Genomic DNA, 23099 nt, shown 5'->3' on the forward strand with positions numbered 1-23099 from the left:
TTTACAAGAAAGGACTGAGATAACAAACTGCTTAAATCCGAGTTCCAAACCCAAACATCCAGAACATAGTTAAACAAGCACAACCTGCTAAGAAAGGACCTTTCAGTTTCCTCAGCTGTAAAATGAAAAGAAACTAAATAAAGATCCTTCTAAAGATCCTAAAGTCCATTCAGGTTTAACAATCTCTACGCCTCTGAAAGGATCAAGAAAATGAAAACATAATATTCACATCAATATAATTCAATACTCCCACCTTGTTTTAGATTAATTTTAATGTAGGATAATCTTAAATTTCAGCTTAAGCTCTAATTTCATCTCTTTTCACTTAATGAAATAACTACAAAAAGCCTGTAACAAGGAGTTCCATATCATTCCACAGTACAATCAATCATGGATTATTTTATCTAATTGATAAATCAGAAAAATCAGGAAACAAACTTGGAATATTGTGACTGAAGACATCATATCCAATGCTATACACATCTGAATCCATATATGGACATATAGCTTTTGGATAGCTGGAGAACTGAGGTAATATTTACTACCTAAGATCTACTCTGCTCAGAATATATTTAAGGACTTTCAGGATCTCTCCCCTTTATTCATATTCACTATTGGTGGGAATGAAAATTTATAAAAATCATTCTGGAAGAGCAGTTAGTATAAAAATATCAAGTAATTCAATAAAGATACTCAGAAAATCAGAGTTAAAAGGTTAGGGTTGATGTGACAAGGACAATCTTACAATTCATAATTGAGGTCAATGCTAAATTCCATTACCTCCACATGTTTCAAAATTAAGGCTCTAATTGGCAGAAGAAAAAAACTTCTCTCATTTTTCAACTACACTTATAAGGAAACTTAAAATATGTTAAGATATTAGATATCTGATAGTATCAAAGAAATTAATTTCCATTAAAAATTCTTTTAAAAATCTACTCTGTTGAAAAAAAATTCACTCTGTTGAAGATTTACATATTAAATCTGAAGTACTGGCCTCAAGAGATAATGATAGATTAGGGCAAAACACTGGAGAAATTGGTTTTTTTTTAATAGTGTTTACAAAAAAAAAAATAGTGTTTACCAATAGGCAACAAAATCTGGAATTTGTCCTTAAATAATTTTTGTACAATTAAAAATTCCCATCTCTCTATATAGCCCACATTATTTCTATCCAGAAAGGGGCTATTTCTCTTTACTACCTATTTTAATCTTGTATATGGTTATTAATTACACAGAGGTAGTTATAGACAGAGTGTCAGCAAACTATGGCCCAGGGACCACATACCTGTTTCTGTATCATCCATAAAATGTATTTTACATTTTAAATAATTACCAAAAAAAATCAAAAGAATAAAAGTTCTTGACACTTAAAAATTATATGAAACTTAAGTATCCACAAGTAACATTTTGCTGGAACAGCCATGGCCATTCGTTCATGTATTTTTTATAGCCACTTCTATTCTACAATGGCAGATCTGAGTGTTGGTGAAACAGACTCTGCCTGAAAAGTTGAAAATATTTACTATCTGCTCTTCTGTACAAAATGTTTGCTGACTCCTATTATAATTCACCAAGAGAACCCAGAGACTCTAAGTAGTGCAAATATCACAGGATGCTCATATAATTCATTTCCATTACAAGAGACTATATTTGAATGTTTCGTATTCCATGACTTTAAAATAATCATTCAAATACCTCATGTGTTTTTGAACATCTACAAATCCTGGGAATAAACAAGTATAGCTCTCCTCCACCCTGCCCTGAGAAACGTTATGAAGATTAAGAAGTAAAATAATAATAAATGATACCAGAAAAAAGGACCAAAACCTGCTTCTTTCTTAAGTGGGAGGAAGTCTTCTTTGTTTGTTTCCTTCTGGTGTCTATCATGTACAAAACATTGCTGATTAAAATAAGACAAAAATCTTTGCTTCATAGCACTTTAATCAACAGAAACATATAAAAGAATAAAGCATAGAAACACACAATTCTGGAATATTCACCCATAGGAAAGAATGAAATCTTGCCATTTGTGATAACATGGATGGACCTAGAAGGTGTTATGCTAAGGAAAATAAATCAGACCATCAAAGGATAAATCCCATATGAGCTCACTTATATTTGGAAACTAAAACAAAACAAAACCAAGCTCACATGAACAGAGAATAGACCAGTGGTTGCCAGAGGCAAGACAGTGAGTGGTAGGCAAAATGGGTACAAACTTCTAGTTAATGAAATAAGGAAGTTATATAGATGTAATGTACAGCATAGTGACTACAGTTTATAATACTGTACTGCATATGTGAAAGCTGATAAGAGTAAATCCTAAATGGTCTCATCACAAAACAAATAACAAAAAACAATTCTGTATCTACATATGGTGACAGATGTTAAGCAGACTTACTGCAATAATCATTTTGCAGTATATACAAGGGCTGAAACATTGTTTTACACCTGAAACTACTGTAATATGCTGTATTAATTATACCTCAATAAGAAATTATTTTTGCATCAAATTAAAAGAAATAAACCACAAAATTAATGATTTGGTTACCAAGGCCATAATTCTACACTGGAGTAGTAAGGGTACAGAGATAACATATATTCTGAGGTTCTGAATTCGTATGTGTGTGAGGATTTTTTGAGGAAGCAAAATGTAGGCTGAATTTCAAAGAATCAACGTGAATGCAGTCATGTGGGTGGTATATGAGAGGAAGTAGGAGGAAGCAGGTCAGGCTGAAGGAATAGCACATATGAAGGCAATGAAGGGAAGTGTATTAAATAATCACCCGCGTTTAGGAGTGGGGAAGGAACACAGGAAGAGCTGGGAAACTTCAGAAGTACAGGCCACAATAAGCATCTTGGTCCTTACTCCTTCAAAAATGGCCCAGGAACAGATTTTAAGCAGAAATGTGATATAATTAAGACATGTTTTTAAAACATGACTGACTGCTGCATGGAGAATGAACTGGAGGGAAAGAAGAATGTTATAAGGACTTAACACAGAAGTTTACTGCAGTGGTCCAAGAGAAATAATTATGATGTAAATAAAAGGTGTGTGTGAATAAATTTCCTTAAACACAGGAGTTCAACTGACAAGAATTTGGTAACTGATTAGTTATGGTACGTAAGTATCACTAAGGAGAGGCGGGATAAAAAGAAATACATTAGCTTTCAAGTTTATGAGCTGTGCGCCAGTCACTGTGATAGGGAACACTAGAGAGATACCAGGTTCTGGCAGTCAAGAAGCAGGGGACAGGAAAACCACGAACTCGAGTTGAGTGTGAAATGCTTGTGAGATACCTGACCATAGAGTACAAGCAGAAGTTGGATATGTAACCTGAAGCTCAAAAGAGTATTCATTATGTAAGCAACCTATGGAGTGATATCATGAATACCTCTTATTTAATACAAGGACAATATTGCACAATAAGTAATGATCATAGCAATAATGTAACAGTAACAATGCACTGAATTCTAATGCTAGAACCTAATAGGTCACATGATGTACGAATAGAAAAGGCATCAACCACATGATCAGTTCTTTCATTCTTTCTACACTTTTCCTAAGAAACTACCAATTGTATTCAAAACATCTTAAATAACATCAAATACTATTTCCAATGGTGGAGCCCATCTCAGGATTGGACAAGTGTTTTACCCGATATCCTATGTTCCTGGTGGCTCTGAAACAAGAATCTTATCTCTTCTATGGAAAAGTTTCACACAACCTGACTATCTTATCAATGATTATGCCTTAAATTAGGTGCTAGGAGTATAGGGCTCAATAAGACAAAGTACTCCTTATGCTTAGAGAGCTAACATTCTAGTGGTAGAGACAAATAATAAGCTAGAAAACAAGCATAAAATATGTCAAGACAAAACTTACTGCTATCAATAAAATTAAAGAAAAGTAAAGACCAAAGAGTGAAAGGGGTATGAAGGTGCTACTTTAATCTGGAATGGTTTTCCTGAAAACATGATATTAGAAGAGACACCTGGAAAGGGGGAAAATTACATACTTGGGATGTAGAAGACCATTTCAAATATAAGGAATTGCAAGATCAAAAGTGAAAAGGTAGAACAAAGCTTGTGAATCAAGGGCAGGGAGGCCAGTAGCATTCACTGTCATGGAGGAGAAAGCAAAGGACAGGAGAAGGGATTAGAGAGAAGGGATTAGAGTAGCCAGAAACAAGATAATGTATGACCTCATAAAGACCTCCAAAATTCCAGAAGTATGGACTTCTATATAGTTTAGTCACCAGTACAGAGACATTGAATAGTTTTTAGTAGAGAAGGGATGTGATCAGATTCATGTTTTATAATGACTCACTATGGCTACTATATAAAGAACAGACACAGATTATGTCAAATACTCATTAAAATTCAAGAGCCAAAAAACAATCCAATTTTATTTTATTTTATTTTTTTTATAAAACAAATGTCTTTAATTAGATCAAATGTATAAAGAAGTATCATTTAAATATATAAATTATCATTTCAAATATATAAAGCAAAACTGAATGGGTTTACTAGAAAAAACTGACAAATCTACACTTCTCTCCATAACTGGTTGATGAAAACTACCCTCTTCACCACAGAAAATGAAATATCAAAGATGAAAGCAAAACATAGCCCTTTATGTCTTTGTACACTTTAGTTTCTTATTTTATTGGACTACAATCCAATTTTAAAAATGGGTAGAAGATCTGAACATTTTCCAAAGAGGACACAAAGATAGCCAACAAGTACATGAAAAGGTGTTCAACATAACTAATCATCAGAGGAATGCAAATCAAAACCACAAAGGGATATCATCTTATACATGTCAAAATGGCTATTATCAAAAAGACAAGAAATAACTAACAAGTGTTGGTGAGGATATAGAAAAAAAGGAACCCTTGTGCATTACTGGTGGGAACGTAAATTGTTATGGGCGCCATGGGGAAAAGTTTTAAGATTCCTTTTAAAAAAAAAAAAGGTTAAAAACAGAACTACTATATGATCCAGCAATTCCATTTTTGGGTGTTTAGCCAAAGAAAACAGAAACACAAACTCAAAAAGATATATGCACCCCATGCTCACTGCATTATTTAAAATAGCCAAGACATAGAAACAACCTAAGTGTCCATCAATTACTAAATGAATGAAGAAGCTTTGCGCAGTGGCAGTATCGTAGCCAATGAGGTTTATCCGAGGCGCGATTATTGCTAATTGAAAACTAAATGAATGAAGAAAATGTGGTATATATACACACACTGGTCACTTTAGTTTCAAAGATACATTTTTAATAACAGATAAAAGATGAAACCTGATGGTTTCTTGTGATCTCTTGTAACACTTCTTCTGACCACTGGAACTAAAGACATCATAGTTACTGGAAGACCGTAAGCTGCAACACCACTGTTCAATGTCTGACTGGGAGTAGGTGGCAAGGGACAAGAATCGTGCTACATGTGTAAAAACTGAAGTTATACTTTCTTTATAATTAGGATTCAGATTTAGAGTATCTAAGGTAAAATCACACCACTATAACAGCAAAAGCTTTCACAAAATTTGAAGAACTATGAAAAAACATCGTTCAAAGTAAAGATGAAGAATCACTGAACATAAAATAAAATTTAATATTATTAATGTTCTGTAAGTGGATCTTTGTTGGGATGCCAAAACAATTTAAAACACATTTGCTCCATGAGTTTCTAAAAAGTTAAGGTATCTCTCAAAAACAGCATTCCATCAAATTTTGTTTTCTGGCTTTAGGAGATTCCCATAGGCATTCAAGTTTGATAATCTTGGTTTTATTAAAAATTCAGGACATTTTTACAAAACCCTGATTGGATACAGACCTGAGGAAATCAACAACTCTGCTTTATAACTCTAAGTTCAACCCCGATTGTCCATTTACAAATTCATTTTCAACAACAGAATAGATGAACCCTAACCATTAAGGGTCTTTGCTCATTGTGACATCTCGTTTAAAACTTTTAAAAGAATCAGCCTCCCAATTAGATACCTGATTAAAGTTTACAACACTTTCTAAACTATTGAAAAGTACTATTTCTTTCTTTTTTAAAATTTTTTGTCCAAATTGGGGCTCAAACTGACAACCCCCAAGGATCACGTGCCCTACAGAATGAGCCAGCCAGGCACCCCAAAAAGCACTATTTTTAAACAAAAGAGATTACTAATGAGAAATTATTTTATTAAAGATGAAAAATGATGGGGCACCTGGGTGGCTCAGTGGGTTAAAGCCTCTGCCTTCGGCTCAGGTCATGATCCCAGGGTCCTAGGATCGAGCCCCCTGTCAGGCTCTCTGCTCGGCGGGGAGCCTGCTTCCTCCTCTCTCTCTCTGCCTGCCTCTCTGCCTGCTTGTGATCTCTGTCAAATAAATAAATTAAATCTTTTAAAAAAAGATGAAAAATGATATGATTTAATTCCATGACCACTATCTTTACTGCAGACAACACTTAAAACAAAAACATACCTATGTGCTTCAAGACAGACAAGTATATTAACTCATTAGTGCTATGACTAATTCAAAAGGTGACATTTTAAAAAGTTAAGATGAAAGGTCCCTGGGTAGCTCAGTCAGTTAAGCATCTAACTTTTGATTTCAACTCAGGTCATGGTCTCAGGGTCCTGAGATTGAACTTAGTGTGGGGCTCTGTACTCAGTGCAGGGGTCTGCTTGGGCTTCTCTTTCCCTCTCCCCCTTCTTGTGCATGCACATACTTTCACTCTCTCACTTATAAATAAATCTTTAAAAACAAAAATTAAAAATTAAAAATAAACATTAAAACTGGGTTTGTTTGCATTACATGAATATCTCCTTCAAATTCTTTATGTACAAACTTACCTACTTACTGTACAATTCCTTGTATCATTGTCTAAGCTTCAGAACCCAACTTAACTATTACTGCTAAAACTATAACAAATGGTCAGAATTTAAGGTTTCCAGTTATCAAGTTAATAAAAAGCTCTTCAAAAGACTAAATAATTTGCTGATTTTGGCAATTTTACTAAATGCCAAACGGGAGGCTATATCTTTCCAAGATATTCTAGCGATCCATAAATTCCAACTTTTTCTCTGCTCCTATACCCTGTGGCATAGGACTCTCACATATTGTAATAGTACTTCACTGTAAGAGTAATTTTTAAAGAAGAGTAATTTTTAAAACAGAAAAAAGAACAAAGGTAGTAGGGAGAGGAAGAAAGATATATAAAGTAGTTCATTTAAAAAATTGAGTCATTTTTGATTCATCGCCCTAGCCTTTGGAAGTAGACAATTCTGGAAGCCTTGCCTATATAGCATCATATATTTATTTTTATCCTAAGGAGTTCCATAAAAACTTCCAGGCATCTAGCACATTTCTTAATACAGAAATGTTCCTTGTGCCTTATTGCTATCAACAGAGACACAGCTGAGAGATTATGATGCTGAGGGAAAGTAACAAACACATCCCCCTTCTTTCCCACTTTAGTATTTAAAAGCTAAAAGGGAACTCAGAGTTTACTTACTACAATCCCTCATTTTACTGATGAAAAAGTAGGGCTTAAAAGGACTTAATGTTCTGCGCTAAGGTCAGATATCTCAGTGACAGAGTGGAGACCACAGCAAGCGTTCTAGGACGCAATGAGGTCTCCACATGTACCTCTCTCAGTGCACTGTGATCACCCGAATGGGCACGAGTACATACATGCATGTATTTTTTATATATTTGAGACATAAAATCTTCAGGTGTTATTCTGTAGTCATTTTAAAACTTAAGAAGAAGGACAATTTCAAATTCAATCTACTCTTTAGGGCAAAAACAGTAGCAGCAAACCCTCTTTATCCTTTCCCTTCTCCTCACATATACCTACTACAGTTTCCCTAAATTCACTCCCTCTTATCTTGAATGCTTGCCAAAATGAAACTCATTCCCCTCTTCAAACATTCTCATGTATATTCCATGTTATATTTTACTATAAATCCAGGCATCTAAGCTGGAAGAGTCAACATCTGACCATTCCCTCTTTTACACGTAGGGGAACCATGCATCCTGTTTATCTGAACAGTACTGGTTTATGCCTGTTGTCCCAGCAAAATGATTCACAGCATCCCCATGCACTGTAAAACCCCAATTCAGATGACAAATTATAAGGTCACTCTATAATCCTTAGTAGTAATCAATTGCTACATATTTTCTATTTGTAGAAGAATAACTCCCTAATCTATCATGTGAAACGACAATCCTCTCCCTTCATCCCGTTTCTCATCTCTACCTGCCACCTTGAACATGCTGTCCCTCCGCCTGGAATATCCTTCCCTCTCTTTTCATTATGTGAATACCAATCTGGGAACTCAGATCAAATGTCATCTCTGCTGTGAAGCCTTCCCAGAATCTTCCAGTCATGTTCCGAGCCTCCTGCACTAACAACTGCAATATTAGTAACGGGAAGTGTGTATAGAATGTTCACTGTGCTTTGAGTTCATGCAAATTTTAGGTATTTACTCTTATTTAATGGTACAATAACTCTATACGGTAGGCTTCCTTTACCTCATTTTTTTTTTAATGTGGAAAATTAAGGCTCTGGAAAATTAAGTAATTTGACTAACATTACAAAACTAAGTGGTGGAACTAGGACTCAAAACCAAGTATGTTTGGTTCTGAGCCAAAGCTTTTAAATCCCTCCCCTATATTATCACACCATTAACAGGTTTCTCTGATCCAGCACCTTTGAACCTGAGTTGTAAGTCTGTCCCATTAGGTCACTTCTGTGCATTCATAAGTCTTTGTATACACTCCACAGGAGATCCAATCATATATTAATAAATGTCCTCTGTCTCACTTAAGATGGGGATGACGTCAATGACAGGGAAAGGCTTTGCTATTCATGGCACTTGCTTTGGTACTTAAGGCAGATACATGATAAAGCCAAAGCAATACAGTATTTACTATTCAAACATAAATTCTAATGCAGAGGGTTGTCTCATCTGTGGTTTTAATAACTAGAATGTGGTGCAGGAGCTATCTAGAATTAGACCACAGCTGCAAACTAACAATCTTTAGGGTAAACCTAATGGGTTTTCTTAGGCTGGCATAGTGCTATTTGTTAACAGAATTAGCCATCAACATTTAAAATGTGCAGATTTTTTACATAAATAAGGATCTCTAGCTTCTTTTGAAATACTGGGCCAACATTTTTACATAATCTAATAGTCAGGAAATAATAACTGCCTACTTTACCCAGGGATGTCTTCTCCCACTCTATGTGCACCATTCTTTATATATTTCCAAAATTAAAGCCAACAGTCAGTTGCCATCTCCAAAATTAAAGCCAACAGTCAGTTGCCATCATCATGTTTATGTGGTTGTTCTTTTTTTTTTTTAAGATTTTTATTTATTTATTTGACAGAGAGAGACAGCACCAGTAGGCAGAGAAGCAGGCAGAGAGAGAGGAGGAAGCAGGCTCCCTGCTGAGCAGAGAGCCTGATGCGGGGCTCCATCCCAGGACCCTGAGATCATGACCTGAGCCAAAGGCAGAGGCTTAACCCCCTGAGCCACCCAGGCACCCCTATGCAGTTGTTTTTAAAAGGAAAACAGAATGTTTCTAGTGCCTAGATGTTTGCTAAAAAGCTATGTGTGCATTCCATGAATTTCATGCATTTGGAAAGGCTACACATTAATAAATGTGGTTTTGAGTGCAAATAACAAAGTAAACTCAGGCTTCAGGACAATATTACACAACAAAAAGTATTACCAACATTATAATTATTGACTGGTGGCCTTTATCAATTAAAAGCATATATTTAATGTGCTTTATGTTTACACAAACACATACACCTGTTTTCATTCAAACCTGCGGTCCCTGATAAAAAAATAGAGAGCAAAAGGATCTCTGTAGCTAAGTGTAACCAAAAGAAGGTAGGATATCAAGCTGGTAATATTAAAGAAAAACAAACCACAGGGAATTAAAATACAAAAAGATATACTAAGACATATATGATAGAGAATTTGAACACAAATCAACAAAAGGTTGTCAAGTATATAGCCTGAAAGTAGTAATATTTTAACTAATGTGGGAAAACAGAGATAAATTTAACTGCCCTACGCAACACATTCCAGGTTTTTCTGTAATATGCTTTTACCTAACTGTGCACAAGCTTCCATGCATAAATGCTACCTATATCATGTTCACTCACAGGGAGGAAATTAAATAAACTCACACATTTTCAAAGGGCTCTAAACTCAGCCATGTATTCGGATCTCAATTTTTAAGAACATTTTTAACAAATTTTTTTAACCTGTGCTACTAATATCAAGTCGATAATCCATCATTCTAAAATATTTAATCATCCCTATCACTTGTTCATAAACTGGGTCCTGAGGAATACCTCAAAATCAAGCCACAAAGAGGGAAGCAAGCAGCCCCTACTCCTTAATAACTTTCATATTTTCTGTCTTATACGCTGAGCTCTCAGTTTAGGTATTTTAAAGCTGTCAAAATCACTCATCTCCTCCGAATGGTTTTTCAAAATTTAAAACGATCAAGTGATGAAATCAAAATCCTGGCAAATTCAGGGACTTTCAGCCTCTACTACAGTTTACTAAACTCCAGTTCTTCCTGGAATGTCTTGATTTCTAAAAGCAAAAAAGTGAACTATTAGAAGACCATGATAACTACATTCTGCAATAGGAATTAAAAGGTACTTAGCTGACAGAATTTCCCAATACCCAATGTAAATAATTAAAGATGACACCCTCCAAGCAAAAAGCTCATTTATGTAGTCCTAAAAGGTAAGAGGGATACCGAAAATACATCCAACTGTGCTCTGAGTTACACAGGCACTTGCCCCAAACAATACTGTTAAGTAACAATGTTTAAATTTTCAACCTTAAAGTTTTCACGAACATAGTGTGCAGCATTTAATTCCTACAGCTTCATACTGAAACATGAAATACTCAATTACTGATGAGATTTCCATAGGAATAGCAGCTCCTTTTGGTATCATGCAATAGTTCATTAGGAAGATTGGCAGCAGCTATGCTCTGAATGTGGAGACAATACACAGAAATATTACCAGTAAAAATCTGGAAGTTATAACAATTTGTAAAGACAAAGAACATGTCTGCTTAAATATCATTTAGATATTCAAGGCTATGAGACAACTGATGGACATGAGAAGTACAGAGAGTGGCTAGAGAAAAAAGAAGAGCCCAGCAGAGGTTAGCGAAAAAATAAATACACAGTGTCATCCCTCACGGTTCACTCTGTCTTACCTGAGGAGGAGTAGGTGTGGAAGTGGGTCTCCCTATGGGAGGAGTAGGATTTCTGCTGCCACCTCCGGACATGATCTCCTCTGTTATGTCTTTCCCTCCCTGGTTTGGATCCCGAATTCTTATCTATAAGGTCAGAATAAGATGGTATATTGAGAGATGGGTATCTATATGGTACATTTATAGGCATAAACTGGGAAATCTATCAAATGTTAAAGTTGATAATCACCACATCTGACTTTATTTCAATCACATAACCATACGGGGTCATTCAAATAAGTTTGGGACATTACATTTGACTTGAACTAATTAGAATAACACGCTAAAATTAGACCCAGTTGGTTGAATTTCTGGATCATAATGGCAAAATATTAATGCTTGTCTTGTAAGCACTGCCAAGTTCACTGATTTTATTAACAATGCTTAACATAAGATTCATAAATAAAATCATTTTAAAATATACATTACTCTGTAGAAGAAAGCTTTAGGGGTTGTAAATGGTTCTCTAAAAAAATGAAAAATGCACAGATCCTGGTAATTAGGAATAATTTATGTTGCAGATACCTTACATATGTATATAAGAATGTTCATTTCAATAGTGGCTTTTCAAGCAAAGGCAAAGAAACATGCTCAAGGCTGATCAAGAATATAGTAATTAAAAAATATGGTACATCCTTACATTAAATACTAATCAGCCAATAGAAAGAATGAAATAGATCTACATATATTTATATGGAATGACCATCTACATGTATTCGTAGGTAAAAAGCAATGCAGAACAATGTGTATGGTGTTCTTTCAATTTTTTTAAAGGCTAGTTATGCTTATAGATTTCGGTGGAAATGGTGCTGCAAAAGAGACAGAGCACTTGGGTCTAGGCCTTCTATCCTATGACAGTGCTGAGACCGAAACACCCCTTCTGCTATCACTACCTCCAGAGTGAAACCAAGGTAGCCCTGGATTTCTAGAAATGCCAAAGCGTTCGTTAATAAAACCACCTGGATCTGGAAACTGTTTTGGGAGTTCTTCAGTAAGATTTCTAATATCAGCTATTTTTTTCAGATACAGAAACCTGTCTCTTCTATAGTTTTAAATATTGCTTCTCTTTCATTTGTTCTACTTTCTTTTTCAGCTACATCTATTAGGTCTTCCATTTTCATCATCTTCTTTATTAATGTTTCTGCATGCTGGGTATTCTTCACATCTAACATCTACCATGCTGTTTCAACATTTCTAAAGCATACTTTCTCAACTCTAGTATTCTCATACATGGGTATGTCCTGCTTATTATGATGTGTGCACAAGAAATTTGTTTCTGGTAATAAGAGACCCAATTTTGGAACCTTATTAATTTTTATTAAATGAGAGTACTTTCAAGAGTACTGAATGCTATGGTATCTCTCCCACATATCTCATCCTTGTGAATTCCATTTGATGTGTCCTAATGGGTAAGATATTGCAAGCCACTCTTCTATAGGCTCTACCACAATGTGAATTTTATATTACTGCACTCTAATATTCTTGGGCCTGACTTACTAGACAGAAGCAAAGTCCCTGTAACTTCCTAAAAACACAATACATTTTCTAAATTCTGCTATTTCTAAAAATAAATCTATTCCACAGGGAGGATTTTTCTTATTGTCCTTAACACCTTGGTCATTTCCACTTGTGCTGTTTTTCCCCTGTAAGTTCATATTTGAATGTAGAGCTGATTAGAACTGAAGTTAAAGGACAATAATCACTATGTGAAGATAGAGCTCAAATATCTTTCACGTAGTAAGATCTTAGGGGACTAAACTCTCCCAGTTATAAAGAAGGCATGTTCTCATCTAGCATAACTAGCTCAGTGGTAGTTGATTAAAGAATGATATTAAGCAAATGGTTCTTGTAACTTCTACTTATTATGTCCATACAAACTGTCTAGGTCTAGCGGTAAGGATATAAGCAAAGAACAAAAAATGGCAGTCATTTGTGAATTCAGATGAATAATGATTACAGCTGTGGGTAAACTTATTTATAAGGGAGTGGACATTAGATTATAAAATAAGAAAAGTTAATAAGTATCTCTTACGGTTTTTTTCTCTCTCTTGGCTGGAGGGGGCTGCTGCTGCGTAGGCACTATGATTGGTGCTGACTGATACACTGGCTGACTTGGGTAAAAAGGCGTTCCTAAAGAATTAGAAAAAAAAATGAAAAGAAGCATTCAGTTACTTTGTCAACCATTATAAGACTACTAATGGCACTGTGTCTCTGGACAATCAGTTAAAACCATAAGTGACTCTTAATCTCACAAAACAAACTGAGGATTGCTGGGGGGAGGGGGGTTGAGAGAAGGGGGGTGGGGTTATGGACATTGGGGAGGGTATGTGCTACGGTGAGTGCTGTGAAGTGTGTAAACCTGGCAATTCACAGATCTGTACCCCTGGGGATAAAAATATATTGTATGTTTATAAAAAATTAAAAATTAAAAAAAATAAGTAACAAAAGCATTCTTCTTAATCTTCTCTATCCATTAGCTCTCTTCTATTTACTGAAGTACTCAAGGAATGATTTCCAAAAACTCAAGAACACCTAACTCTGTCAGCATCCAATATGAAGACAACTAAATAAACAACTCCTACAGACTGCCACCAGAGTCACCTTTCAAAGAAACGAATCATATTATAGCACTACTTTTTAAAAAATCTATTTTGGGGGCCTGGCCATTCCCTGCAATGTGATTCTCAAGCAAGGATCTGTGTGAATACGTTTTGTGTGGGGGTTTGGTCAGAGGAAGGAGAATACATATGATCAGCTTATGGAGTGGGAGTAATCTGATTCTTCTCCCTACTTACAGAGAACCACTGTCATAGGGAACTACCCTTAAGGCTTAGAAAATATCACACTATTGAAGCAGAAAAAAGATGGAGAACAAGCAGCTGAAAAATAAAGTCTAATACTAGGAGTCCAGGTTCCAGGGTTTTAACTACCTTATGTACCATTCTCTAGCTCCATACCTTTGCTCTAGCAAAAACCTATTACCTACTACTATCCCTTGAATACGTGAATTTTTTCGACATTGTTTGTACCTTTGACTCCATTGTCCCTCTACCTGAAATTACCTTCTTCCACCCACCCCTTGGACTCTTAATGAATACTTTCTTAACTTTTGAAAGTTTGGCTATTGTTGCAATTATTATTAAGCCAGAGTACTAAGAGAAGAGGTGATGAGAAAGGGTCAAATACTGGATACATTAAGTAGCACCTACAGATTTGCTGACAGAGTGGATGTGACTATGACAGAAAGAAGTGTCAAGGAAAACTCTTCAAGGTTTTTTGTTGCAGCAAGTGTAAGAATGACAATGCTATTTACTGTGCTATTTCTTTACTTAGTGAGATGAGGAAAACTAGACGAAGAGTAGCGTTTAGGGCATAAGAGTCAAGAGTTCAATTTCAGACGTGTAAAGTTTAAGATTCTTACTAGACCTTCAAAGGCAGATAGCAGCAAGTAGGGAGGAAGAGACACAAGTCTGGAGTCAGAGAATCGGTATCCATTTTGGAATTAGTGGAGTATGAGGTAACTGAGGAAGTTAGTACAAATAGAGAATGAACCCAAGGATGAAATTTTGGAGCACTCTATGTTGTTCAGAGATTATAGGTATATATATATAAAAAAAAACCTAGCAAAGAAGATGGAAAAGAAAATCAAGGCAGTGGTTGAAGTAAAGAGAAGGGTTCAGGAATGGGGAGCATGCATAATTATGTAAAATGGCATTGAGAGTCAACCAAGATTCAGCAAAGTAGAATGCACATGTGACACTGACAAAAGTTATAAGGGTGGAAGGGCAGGAAAGTGAATCCTGATTAGGGTGGGCTCAGAGGTGAATGAGATGGAAATAAAGACAGCCGAACATTCTTTTCTTAAAATTTTGCTATAAAGGGAAGCAAAAAAGTGGTTGGGGTTTTTTGTTTGTTTGTATATACCTGCATGCCAAAGGGACTAATCCACCAGCAGAGAGGGAAAGAAAATGATAAAGCCAGAAAGAGAGAAGAGAACAGCTAGAGTAACAGCCTTAAATGTGTACATGATGGGATCCAGTGCACGAGCAGTACAAGCCTTTGGTAGAAACAATGATGGTTGAGTCATGATAGCAAGAAGGAAAAACATGAAGGTATAGGTAGGTAGTTAATACAGGTAAAACCCTTGGTACTTTAGTTAGGAGTCAAATAATGTTGGCTCTATTATCACTGTCACCATCAACAACAAACCATCCCTGCTTTCATAACGTCTTCAAGAGGTAATTTCTTAGAAGCAGTACCATATTTGCAGGTACCAGAATTCTGCAGGTCTCCATCAAATCTGGAGAAGATTTAAACAGGGGGCATGGCTAGGATTTCAATGAATTCAGGGTAAAAAGAGAAAAAGGCCTTATTAGCCATACTTCTGGTAATGTATACACTATTCTCAAAGTCAAGCTTAAATAGGTGATTTTTTTTTTAAAGATTTTATTTATTTATTTGACAGAGAGAGATCACAAGTAGGCAGAGAGGCAGACAGAAAGAGAGAGAGGAGGAAGCAGGCTTCCCGCTGAGCGGAGCCCCCGATGCGGGACTCGATCCCAGGACCCTGAGATCATGGTGATTCTATACTACCCTATACTACTCTTACTAGTTCCAAACTCAGAAAACAATCCCCTAAAATCGGTTTCAAATGCTGCTAGACAGGCAATACAGTCTGCTTCTTTGCCATATTTTTTAAACTGAGTGACATAAGATCCAAAAGGTGAATCATCCCTTTAAGAAAAAAAAATCAGATTGTTCTAATGAAGCAGTTTTGAGTCAACACGACTGGGGTAGGGATTAGCATATAATATAATACACAAGCAATAAATATCAGCTGAATAAACCTGGTACCATAAGATAGCTTAATAATGGGGTTAAACACAATTAGTAAAATATCAAGTAAACTGTGGACCCCAGCAGAGTGGGACTTCTATCCTACCAAATAATGGTTATCTTTTATAAAATACTAATTCAACTTCTCATATAGTCAGAGACGTTTAAAAACATTTTATTCTATTAAAAATGGGAATAACTTTTACATACCATTTACTAATTAGGTATGTTACATGCTATCCCTGACCTCTTATGCATGGAATGTTGCAGGTTTATCTGGATTAGGGGTATGTCAACTAAAGCCAACAGGCTAAATCCAGAATGAAGTTTTACTGGAATACACCTATATGTAGTATTTTATCTGTTACCTGTGGCTGCTTTTCCACTAAATGGCAGAGTTGAATAGTTGCAACAGAGACCATATGGCCTGCAAAAGCTACAATATTGCCCTTTATAGAAAAAGGGCTAACCCTTTTCTTCCCCGATCCCTGGTCTCCATTGATGGTTCATCAAACCCCAGTCTATACAAAATGTGTCAATGATATATAGCAAAATTTATTCAATAATAAGCACAATAATAAAGCACCACATTACTATACTAACACACACAAAGTTACAACTATAGGCTTGCTAATTTGACATTTTGGAAAGGTCTGTTACTATTTTGAAATTATTTCAGTCTTGTTCCTTTGTTGTTCAAAAAGCCTTCCTATATGAAATGCTGCTGACATTAAATAACAGTTTTCTTTGAAAGACTTTGTGGCAAAATTAAGAAGGGAATAAGTTCTGTATGTTTCTTCCCTTATTTTACTTTACTTTTTAAAAATTTTATTTGACTAGGATAGAAAAATTTGGGAACCAGTGGTCTGGTCAATATTTACATTTGTTCTCAATGGTAAAACCCCAAAGACAAACACAAATATCAAACAAATGTACTTTAAGAGCCTAAAAGGCAAGAAGAATATCTCAACATTTATATCCTACAAAATACCTACCACATTGTCTTATACACTGTATGTCTTCCAAAAACCTACCAAAACTAAATTTTCCCACAGAAACAATATAAAAATAGCGGTTAAGTATGCAGGTTGGCACATTAAATAATGTGCCAACATTATTTATCCCATCCCAGAACAATAATGTTAGTATACAACCATATCAACACAGTATTTTTTTTTTTAGATTTTATTTATTTATTTGACACAGAGGGACAAAGTGAGAGAGGGACACAAGCAGGGGAAGTGGGAGAAGGAGAAGCAGGCTCCCCACTGAGCAGGGAGCCCAAAATGGGGGGTCAATCCCAGGACTCTGGGATCACGACCCAAGCCGAAGGCAGACACTTAAAGGCTGGAGCCACCCAGGTGCCTATTCACAATATTTTTTAAAAAGATTTATTTATTTGAGAGAGAGAGAGAGAAAAAGAACATGAGCAGGAGGGACAAAGGGACAGGGAGAGAGAATCTCAAGCAGACTCTGCACTGAACACAGAGCCCAATGCAGGGCTCAATCCCAGGACCCCAAAATCATGATTTGAGCCAAAACAAAGAGTTGGTTGCTTAACGAAATCACAGTATTAATCACAATTGGTTAACAATCACAGTATTAACACTCCATTGAACACATACTTCAGAAGCCAGAAAGTTTCCCACTTAAACACCACGGGTAATAATGAATGAATCCCTCAGCTCTTAGGAGCTGCTGAATAAGGCACCCAAGCCCCCACAGAGCTCATAAAAAGAGTGCAAAAGAAAATGAAAGGAGGAGGAAAAAAATCACACGGTACAGTGAGAAAAAGGGAGAGTATAGTGGTTTGAAACAAAGGAGAATGGCGCTTTTTTTTTTTTAAGATATTATTTATTTGTCAGAGAGAAAGAGAGAGACAGAGAGGGAGAGTACAAGCAGAGGGAGAAGGAGTCTCCCCGCTGAGCAGGGAGCCTGATGAAAGACTCGATCCCAGCACCCTGACATCATAACCTGAGCCAAAGGCAGATGCTTAACTGACTGAACAACTCAGCTGTCCCAGAATGGGATCTTTTAACGATGTAAATTCTCACTCTTTTTTCTTTCTCAGTATCACTGTCACTGTTAACCGCATCTCTTTGCTCCCAAACCCAAATTTTCACACCTTGGGCCATCACCTCTAGCATTTGCCTGGAAATAATTTCAGTCTTCATGAGGTATTTTTCTGATACAAAAGGCATCAAAATATTTAAGAAACACTGAAGAGAGAAAAACTGAAAAGTGACATTGATTAAATACTACTCATTAGTTACTTTTCAAGAATTATAATGTATTAACAGAATTTTATGATCTTGGTTATTGAACTTCAGTAAGGATAAAAACATTCTTTGAGAATCATTGTTCAAGATTAAAACTGAATAGAGGAGTAAAATATTATTACCCTAGAGTGAACTGTAAGCTAAGCACAAAGGACTAAGACTTCAACAAAACAGACTGTCCAACTCACCAACTCCACCATTAGGGCAGGAAGGAAAAAGACTAGGATTCTTTCCTTACCAGTTCTGCCAGAGGAAGGCCCTCTGCCCTAGAAGACAGGACTGCTGTGCTTTAGAACAGAGAATTAGGATTCCATTCCTTAAACTTGCTTTTTTTTTTTTTTTTTTTAAGATTTTATTTACTTATTTGATAGAGATACAGCAAGAGCGAGAACACAAGCTGGGGGAGTGGGAGAGGGAGAAGCAGGCTTCCCACTGAGCAGGGAGCCTGATGTGGGGCTCGATCCCAGGACCCTGGGATCATGACTAAGTTGAAGGCAGATGCTTAATGACTGAGCCACCCAGGATCGCCTCCTTATACTTGCTTTTAACCTGAACCCAAGATTAGGAAGAAGAGGAAGAAGAGTACTGGGGTACAAGGATCAGAGGGAAATGAAGAACTGGGAGTGGAAGGGTAAAAGAAGAAGAGATTCCAAAATGAGAAAACAGGAAGGGGGATGTTTATGTCCTCTAGACCGTAAGGCCAGAATAGCTGCTCTGAGGTGGTAAAGCTGAAGGACCTATAACTGATGGGAACTATTGGATCACAACTTTTAAGTCTGATAAAAGCATACTAACTAATGATAAGCCTTAAAACTAAAATATCTGCCCAAATAATTAAAATAACCTAAGCCTATCAATAGAGGACTGGATAATACATTGTGATTCATGTATGATCATGTATGATTGATTCATTCACCTAAAATGTAATGTTATGTAATTTGAAATTCTATAGGTAACGAAATGGAAAGATGTCCATGAATATATTGTGAGATAGGGGAAAAAATAACAGAAAGATTTAGAACATTATAAATAGTATGTGACCATTTATATTAAAAACTTGTTTAAATATAAAAGAAAAAGTATATATTAAGCTGTTAAATCATTATTTCCTTAGGGAATGGAGAAAGGGAAAAAACTGGCTACTTCAACTTTATACATTCCATATTATTTGTATTTTTCTCACTAACTTGTTTATTTTCATAATGAAAAATTATTTTAAGATTGTTTTTCTCGTCCCAGCCTCAGCAATCAGACAACAAAAAGAAATAAAAGGCATCCAAATTGGCAAAGAAGTAGTCAAACTACCATTCTTTGCAGATGATATGATACTATATGTGGAAAACCCAAAAGACTCCACTCGAAATCTGCTAGAAGTTGTACAGGAATTCAGTAAAGTGTCAGGGTATAAAATCAATGCACAGAAATCAGTTGCATTTCTTTATACCAACAACAAGACAGAAGAAAGAGAAATTAAGGAGTCAATCCCATTTACAATTGCACCCAAAACCGTAAGATACCTAGGAATAAACCTAACCAAAGAGGCAAAGAATCTATACTCAGAAAACTATAAAGTACTCATGAAAGAAATTGAGGAAGACACAAAGAAATGGAAAAATGTTCCACGCTCATGGACTGGAAGAACAAATATTGTGAAAATGTCTATGTTATCTAAAGCAATCTACACATTTAATGCAATCCCTTTCAAAATCCCATCCATTTCTTTTTCAAAGAAATGGAACAAATAATCCTAAAATTTATATGGAACCAGAAAAGACCTCGAATAGCCAAAGGAATATTGAAAAAGAAAGCCAAAGTTGGTGGCATCAAAATTCCAGACTTCAAGCTCTATTACAAAGCTGTCATCATCAAGACAGTATGGTACTGGCACAAAAACAGACACACAGATCAATGGACAGAATAGAGAGCCCAGAAATAGACCGTCAATTCTCAGGTCAACTAATCTTCGACAAAGCAGGAAAGAATATCCAATGGAAAAAAGACAGCCTCTTCAACAAATGGTGTTGGGAAAATGAACAGCCACATGCAGAAAAATGAAATTGGACCATTTCCTTATACCACACATGAAAATAGACTCAAAATGGATGAAGGACCTCAGTGTGAGACAGGAATCCATCAAAATCCTTGAGAAGAACACTGGCGGCAACCTCTTTGACCTCAGCCGCAGCAACTTCTTCCTACGTACATCGCCAAAGGCAAGGGAAGCAAAGGCAAAAATGAACTATTGGGACTTCATCAAGATCAAAAGCTTTTGCACAGCAAAGGAAACAGTTAACAGGGATGCCTGGGTGACTCAGTTGGTTAAGCAGCTGTCTTCGGCTCAGGTCATGATCCCAGCATCCTGGGATCGAGTCCCACATCGGGCTCCTTGCTCGGCAGGGAGCCTGCTTCTCCCTCTGCCTCTGCCTGCCTCTCTGTCTGCCTGTGCTCGCTCTCTCTCCCTCTCTCTCTGACAAATAAATAAATAAAATCTTAAAAAAAAAAAAAGCAAACAGTTAACAAAACCAAAAGACAACTGACAGAATGGGAGAAAATATTTGCAAAGGACATATCAGATAAAGGGTTAGTATCCAAAATCTATAAAGAGCTTAGCAAACTCAACACCCAAAGAACAAATAATCCAGTCAAGAAATGGACAGAGGACATGAACAGAAATTTCTGTGAAGAAGACATTCAGATGGCCAACAGACACATGAAAAAGTGCTCCACATCACTTGGCATCAGGGAAATACAAATCAAAACCACAATGAGATACCACCTCACACCAGTCAGAATGGCTAAAATTAACAAGTTGGGAAATGACAGATGCTGGCAAGGATGCAAAGAAAGGGGAGCCCTCCTACACTGTTGGTAGGAATGCAAGCTGGTATAACCACTCTGGAAAACAGCATGGAGGTTCCTCAAAAAATTGAAAATAGAGCTATCTTATGACCCAGCAATTGCACTACTGGGTATTTACCCTAAAGATACAAACGTAGTGATCCGAAGAGGCACGTGCACCCGAATGTTTACAGCAGCAATGTCCACAATAGCCAAACTATGGAAAGAACCTAGATGTCCATCAACAGATGAATGGATAAAGAAGATATAGTATCTATATACAATGGAGTACTATGTAGCCATCAAAAGAAATGAAATCTAGCCATTTGCGAGGACATGGATGGAACTAGAGGGTATTATGCTTAGCGAAATAAGCCAATCGGAGAAAGACAACTATCATATGATCTCCCTGATATGAGGAAGGGGAGATGCAACGTGGGGGGCTTGGGGGTAGGAAAAGAATAAATGAAACAAGATGGGATCGGGAGGAAGACAAACCATAAGAGACTCTTAACTCTCACAAAACAAACTGAGGGTTGCCAGGGGGAGGTGTGTAGGAAGAGGGTGGTGGGGTTATGGACATTGGGGAGGGTACCTGTACCCCTGGGGCTAATAATACATTATATGTTTATAAAAAAATAAAAATATATGAGAACACCAAAAAAAAAAAAAAAAAGATTGTTTTTCTCACCTTAAGGAAACTAGGTAAACTGTTTTAATCTAAATGACAAATTGTCTACTTGATGGATTTTGGATCTGCGTAAGAATTTCCCAGGGAATAAAGAATATCTAACAAAAGGAACAGACATCAATAATGTCTGAGATACAACTGCCCCTCAATACCCTGATTTTGTGAAAATAAACAAATACAGTCTATAAGTGATAGAAATAAAGCCAAATACATTATAATACTGTATATACAAATCAGAAAAATATTTCCCTACCAGTAAACTCATCTATATTGTTTCTAGATATACTGCAGTAGTATTAAGAGCAATAAAGAAGGCTGGCATAGATTTACAACAGAATTGTAATGACAACATTTTGTGTCAAAAAATTATGTAAAGTGTAAATAAACAGACTAGAATTCAGTGAGAAGCCTTTCAAAATGATTTTGTGAATTAGAAGATACAATTGTGTAAACCTGGTGATTCACAGGCCTGTACCCCTGGGGCTAATGATACATTATATGTTTATAAAAAAAACAAAAAATTAAAAAAAAAAGATGATACAATTGCATTCCCATTACAAAATGGGATTGAAGGAGAAAATTCTGTGGATTTTAGCATGCTTACTCTGCCAGTCTGTTTCACTTACAGGTTTTCTAGTCAATAAATTCTTGATGATACCAACTGTCAATTTTACACTTAAAAAGAATTTTTATTGGGGATGCCTGGGTGGCTCTGTCAGTTAAAGCATCTGACTTTTGATTTTGGCTCAGGTATGATCTCAGTGTCCTGGGATTGAGCCCCATGTCAGCTCTGCCCTCAGAGGAGAATCTGCTTGTCCCTCTCCCTTGACTCCTCTCCCTGCACGCTCAATCTCTTTCTCAAATAAATAAAATGAATAAATAACTAAAATCTTTCTTAAAATGGAAAAATAATTTTAAATGGATTTAAATTTATAGAATAACTACAAAGACACTAACTGGTATGAAAACCCTGAGTTCAAACTAACTTCAAGGGGCTCACAAGGGACGCCAACAGTACTGGCAACATTCCATGTCAAAGCTGGGTGATGCACATGTATTATTTTATTTTAAAACACCTATAAGCCACGTATAGTTTGGAAAATAACAAATATTTCCTAGTAAAAACACAACTTCAGTAAAACCATTTCATGACATT

At 36.2% G+C, this 23099-nt stretch overlaps 1 protein-coding gene and 1 non-coding gene across 19 annotated transcripts in view; one reads left to right on the forward strand and one right to left on the reverse strand.

The window, feature by feature from the left end:
* The window catches only part of EIF4G3 (eukaryotic translation initiation factor 4 gamma 3), a 350821-nt gene that overhangs the window by 128673 nt on the left and 199049 nt on the right, over positions 1-23099 (reverse strand). For all 18 annotated transcript variants that reach the window (XM_044237357.1, XM_044237358.1, XM_044237359.1 and 15 more), the window contains 2 exons: positions 13332-13429; positions 11264-11386 (listed from right to left, as the gene is read on the reverse strand). In XM_044237357.1, the coding sequence (XP_044093292.1) occupies positions 11264-11386; positions 13332-13429 (221 nt within the window). The remainder of the gene's footprint in view (positions 1-11263; positions 11387-13331; positions 13430-23099) is intronic.
* On the forward strand, positions 5154-5287 carry LOC122901410. Its single transcript, XR_006383478.1, has one exon. It is a non-coding gene; the product is annotated as a U4 spliceosomal RNA (small nuclear RNA).

This window comes from Neovison vison, chromosome 2, assembly GCF_020171115.1.
Source record: "Neovison vison isolate M4711 chromosome 2, ASM_NN_V1, whole genome shotgun sequence".
Lineage (NCBI taxonomy): Eukaryota > Metazoa > Chordata > Mammalia > Carnivora > Mustelidae > Neogale > Neogale vison.